General features: G+C 42.2%; 1 protein-coding gene across 8 annotated transcripts in view; it reads left to right on the top strand.

The window, feature by feature from the left end:
- Positions 1-6,000, top strand: part of LOC116850035 (segmentation protein cap'n'collar) — a 122,311-nt gene that overhangs the window by 21,002 nt on the left and 95,309 nt on the right. The window contains exon 1 of one of the 8 annotated variants that reach the window (XM_032827823.1): positions 2,596-3,123. The exons of 5 other annotated variants lie outside the window; for them this stretch is intronic. In XM_032827823.1, coding sequence (XP_032683714.1) covers positions 3,097-3,123 — 27 coding nt within the window. In that variant the 5' untranslated portion in view covers positions 2,596-3,096. Of the gene's footprint in view, positions 1-2,595; positions 3,124-3,956; positions 4,099-6,000 lie in introns of those variants that run through there. 2 more of the 8 variants (XM_032827827.1, XM_032827825.1) reach the window with 2 other exon arrangements.

Consider the following 6,000-nt stretch of genomic DNA (forward strand, 5'->3'; position numbering starts at 1 on the left):
TTTCGGGAAAAGAGCTGAAGCAAATGTCGTCCGAGCAGCGACGCAAGTAGCGAGACCAGTTAATTGGGGGTAATAATTCCTCTCGGTGCTTTAATCGGACCAATTTGCACTATCTCAAATGGAGTTTACAGAGTGCATAAAAAAGAGAGAGAGAGAGAGAAAGAGAGAGAGAGATTGTCCGACGTGTGAATAAAATAAAACATTTATCATTTTTATTTATTTTCCTTTTATCTCCTCTTTCTTTTTTACATTAATTGACTTCGTATCTCGTGTCATTTATATTTGAACTCGTAGAGCTTCTTCAATCGAGTGTATTATTATTATTATTATTTTAAGGTTAATCTCAATGGGTTCTGCGATTCACTGATAATTGATTCGTATCAAAGGAATTTCTACGTGTGAAATTTTCAACAATAGATTCTTGCTTAAGTCGCACTTCTCCATTTTATTTACTTTACTGTTACTGAAAAAGTGCAAATATTATTTTACACCATAAGAGGCGAATCGTGAAACACGGTTTCCGGATTAAAACATTTGCTCGCCGAATCAAATTAGATGTGATCCAAGTGTAGAATGGACGACCTTTTGTCTAGTATTATTTTAAACAAACAATTCTTTCGAAATACATACTTCAACAGATTGTCTGATGCAAAAGAACTGAGAAAGATAACAAATTACATGAATTGACAGAGTTTTTCTAAAGCTAGTTCGGAGTTTAATTTATGAGTCAGTTTTGCAAACATTGCGGCACTTTATGACATAAGACCAAGTCGTTCGTACAAACAGTGCCGTAGTTATCGCCTATTGTTTTTTTTCTCCGTGTAACGATCCTTGACGTTGCTTCTTATCCCGAAATCATTTTGCATTTTGAGCTCGTCGTTTCTTATTTACAATCATCGGTACATAATGTGTGATACAGCCTTTACGCGTTGTTGATTGCGACGGCAAGCGAAATCACGCTATTTAATAAACGAACTCAGACACACCCGGAAAATGTTATGTTTTTTAGCAGTCATCACTAATAAATGTTCGTTGCTCGCGATAATTGCGACTCGGTGCAAAGCGCTATTACCTAGGCCGAACGACAATCTCGATTTCGCAAACGTATTCGGGCGTGTGCGTTATCATACGCACACGTCACATCCGCTATCTCTGCTTTTTTCGCCAATTTGTCGCGTGCAAGTAAAAGCTTGGGGTCATCCTTCGTCTAAAGCGTCGTCTATAATGAGAACTTAAGCCATAAAATATAAGTTTTAAGCCCTAAACCGTAAGAAGTTGACCAATCACAGTCAATTATAAGAAAAATAATCGACTGTGATTGGCCAATTTCTTATGGCTTGGGGCTTAAAGCTTAAATTTTATGGTTTAAGTTCTCATTGTAGACGACGCTTAATGGACACTTTCAGTTTTGTTAACGGACCAATTTCAACTTCGACGTGCAATAACGTATTCCTCAAACAGGGCAATATATTATTCGTTAAGTGTATCGACAAAAATAACGTCGAGCATTGAGTAGGTAATGGAAGATGTTCGAAACAAGAGAGTAAATAAATTTTATCTCAGCCCGTTACCGTTTTCGAGTCCCTCAGCATGATGCAATAGCTTCTTCTTCGCGCATGCATGTAAAAAGAGACGAGAGAGAAGAGATGAGAATGCGTTGAAAGATTGAAGGCTGCGAGGGCTTTTTCTACTACAAACTCGTACGGAAATAACGGTTACCGATAAAAGGCGTAAACACATGGATACCTAAAAAGAAGCGAAAGTTCATCTGACTATCTTCCGCATTGAGATGCCTTTAAGAAGCCGCATTGCGGTTTACGGTCACTAAACAGAGAGAATTTTATAGTAAAAGTTACTATAGAATTTTGCAAATGAAAAATAGATCGATATTTTGCGCGTTAATCTACTATTCTTTCATTTCATATATGCACCTTCCTTTTCGGAACTGGAACGTGCTATCAGAATACTTGCTACATTTCTCACGAAACTTATCATATTTTGTAGCAAGATAGAGCTTACTGATAGTCTATTTTCGTAGACTACCAAATGCATAGTAGAATTTAAAAGAATTGATACGAAAAAAGAAAATTACTAAAATATTTTCTCCGTGTAAGGATAATCTTAGTCCCGGTCTGTCCTTGACCAACAGCAACGGTGATCAATTCGTGCCGATGCGGAATAATTTACATTTAATTGATAGGTACATTGTACTATATACGGCCGAATTTTATCACCGTATCGGCGGCAGAACTATCTGCTGATAGTGCAACGCGCGGGGCGCACGTGGGAATTATTTTTATCTCCATTTCGGGCGGTCGCGAGTAATCAGTCACACGGGAAATTATTATCTCACTTTCACGTGCGATCTCGACGTTTGTTCTGACCTCGAGCACGAGTGAGACGCAGCGATTTCGAGAGCTATCAACGCCGAGGCGGGCCGCGCGCGATTCTACACGCGACGAAGTTGGCGATTCGCGAGTACGGCGGTAGCGCAAACGAGCCAATTGCTTACAACGTACTCATCGTTATCTCTTGACGCGCGCGTGGAGCAATCTATCCTCGTCGGACGTTGTACGTCGATCCGCCGTTGATTACGTCGTCCCCGACGCCGCCGTCGCCGCCGTCGAGCGCGCGATCGTCAGTGTCGCGACCGCGAGTGCATAAATCGCCACGAGAGTGTGTCGGCGCGAAAATCGCTTGTTCTTCGTTACTTTTGACTTGATTTCATTTATCGCGCACCGGAAAGTGCGGTGGGTACTGTCGGGATTGTCACGTATGGCGCACGTCTCGATAAAGCACCGTGAACGATAGGTAACTAGTCTGTTCGAGTGCTCCCGAACGAAAAACCGATTCACGATTGATGTTCCCCATGCTGCGTTCGCGTTACCGTGACTTTACCTACTGCAATTCGAAATACGAAAGTGTCATTGACTGACTGACTGACTTGATCCTGTGTGAACGACGACGACGGCGACGACGTCGTTGTCTTGAGTCTGCCGAAAATAACGGTGACGTACCGCGCTGGCGCAAGAGCGTTAGTGCAAACGCCGTCACTGATTTCTCCCGGCAGCGAGATTCCCGATCGAGCGGGACAAAATGAGTCTGGAGGTGATGTCGAGTGTGGTAGGTCCATGATTTCATACTATCATTGCTGGCTCGTGAATTGGATCGGGAAGCACGAGAGAGAAAGTAATCCGCGATTACGTCTCGATTGACTGCCGCGCGCGGCACGAAGCGATGTCGAGCTCGTAATTAGGCGCGAGATAAAATTTCCGAGATGAGGATGCTTCGTGGGAATTTCGCGGAACATCGCGCTTCCGATGTTGCGAACGAAAAAGTGATAACATCCCCCTCTCAAAACTACTTCTCTTTATCGCGAAATGCGCCAACGTGATAATCGGCGCGCGATCGATAACCAATACCGTACGCGGCCGCCGATAGTCGCGGATTACATACTCCTCTCTGTTTTTCTTTTATTTTATGTTCCACGTGTTTCTTCTTGACACGCGCGGTATAGACAGGCATACGGAATAACCCAAATGCCTGTCGTTTTTGTACTTGGCGTGAACGACGTTGAATAACCGGTCATACATGTTCTCACCAATGATTCGAATCATTAACAACACGGACGTCTCACGTGACGTCATGATTTCCATGAAAACACTTAACGCTTGTTGGCGCGGGGTTCTGTTCGTAACGAGTCACGTGAGAAAAAGAGACAGAGACTTTTCTGCATGTGCTGCTCTGTTCTGGATGCACGATGCATCGTCACTTGCATCGTTACATCATATGTGGTATCCCATCGGGGAGAATCGAATGGTCGCAATGGATTAATAATCACGTCGCGATAATATGCGTCAAAGGCATCCAGCTCGCTGATTAAGAGAACCTTGAGTAAAATCGCGAGAACGATAACAGAGATAAGACTAGTTCCTCGTTTCGCAGGTGATCAACGCTGCATTCTTAATTTCTCGGGATTAAAAATTCTGCGAACTAGAGCTCCTAGACATTCATCGAAAAATTGCAAATTTCGCCGTTAGCATCGATATCACCGAAAAAAAGGAAGAATCTGAATTACAACGCGCGGAAATATGTCTGGTAAGTCCGATATGCAAATAGAATTCCATTGGGCCTCGAATTGCGCGCAATCGCATTTGGCGCGAAAGCCGCAATAGCTTCGATGAAGCATAAAGTCTCCTCGCGACTTAATAGTACCGTTCTCGGTAATACCAACCGATAACGGAATTCACGGTTATAGTGTGATATCATAGTATATGATGCAAGTTACTGTGCGCCAGCTCAGATCGTGAGGCGTGCAAGTTAATCGTCCAACCACCTGCAATTATACAATGATCGACTTAGAGCTGTACACATTCCGCGCCTATATATCAAATCACAGGTCTGGATTATCAAGTGACGCGAAATATCGAACGGTCTTTGTGTGAGACAGAGCGTGCATGCAACACGAAGCTCTATCTCGGGCGCGATAAAGCTTTATCTGAAAGCGGATGTTGAATTTTGCGGAATATTTAACGTTGTTTTGCCCGGCACCTGTCGATAACGCGACGAGCGCGCATACGAAATCGTCGCGCAGCTAGTTGACGTTTTAATTGATGTTTTCAAGCCTCGATCGCCGCTCTCTCGCAAGTACAAAAGCAAAAAGTTTCGATCATGTTACGCGGTGTCCGACAGTTATCGGAGTAACTATTACGCTAAAAATGTCTATCCGTTTCTACTTATGTATAATTGCACTGTATCGTTCGGTCTTCATACGATAGGAGTCAAATGTGAGTACATATAGTCGATAACGGGATAATTACCTTCGCTATTTGTTTTCACACACGTATACAAATGTTTTCGATCGACGATCCGCGAAGTTTACGTTACCATCGCCGCGCCGAATTTTGCACTTGTAATCCCAGGTTTTACCAGTTAGTTATTTTTATACCAGGAAACTAACTGATGGTGATTCACACCGAGCTTTACCATTTATACACGAACATTGTGGCACGCAGTTTTCACATGTCGGCAACAGACCAACGCATTCATTCTTCGCGCTCTGATTCACTTTTCCGTGTGATGCCGGAGAAGTTACAAATTATATTTCAATTATCATAGTTATACACGCTCACGGCTCGGGGATCGTTCAGCCGCTCGATGATCGAGCGATGCAATTGCGACACATCGAACGAAATTGCGCTCGATTTCGCACGCGTCAATAGAAAAGGAATAACAACAGAAAGATGTAGATGTTGGAATGAAATAGATCATTAAAATTTAAAGGAACGTCTGCAGTAGGAGTAAAGTTTGGCTGTAAGAAGTAAAAATAAGAAATTGACCAATCACAGTCGAACGTGAGAAAAATTATCGACTGTGATTGGTCAATTTCTTACTCTTACTTCTTCCATTGTAGACGATGCTTTAATGAATTGATATCACAATGTTGCATCATATTTCACAAGAATTGGTTATCGTTATGTATCAAGGAAACGATCGTGCGTTACTCTGTTTTTGTACGCGTATTTCTTCTTTTTCTCTAATCGCTTGCATGTGAAGTTATGTCACAATGATTTTGTAGCAAGTCAAGTTTATCGTGTATCTAGCATTAATATATCGTTATATTTATCGCCAACCGAATGCAACTGGCAGTTGCGTTCTATGCGAAAAATGTTATCGCGCAGATTGATGTACACATTGAATGCGCACAACTGTAGCCGTTATCAATGATATGGATTTTTATTAATTTCTCTAAAATATATCGTTCGCCACGTGACAGTCTTCGTGTATAAAGCATATTGAAATTTTATTTTCTCTTCCATATCAGACGTCATTGAATATCAATCGTGTAAATATCGTTCGCTTATTTATACGCTTTACACGAATGCATCTCCGTCATTAGCGCATTGACTCTAATCAACGATGCTGGTATTTTCTCCTTATCATACGGGATCTCTCTCTCTCTCTCTCTCTCTCTCTCTCTCTCTCTCTCTCTCTCTCTCT

This window comes from Odontomachus brunneus, unplaced genomic scaffold (assembly GCF_010583005.1).
Source record: "Odontomachus brunneus isolate Ranch 3 - 2012 unplaced genomic scaffold, Obru_v1 Obru_scaffold_132, whole genome shotgun sequence".
Taxonomy (NCBI): Eukaryota; Metazoa; Arthropoda; class Insecta; order Hymenoptera; family Formicidae; genus Odontomachus; species Odontomachus brunneus.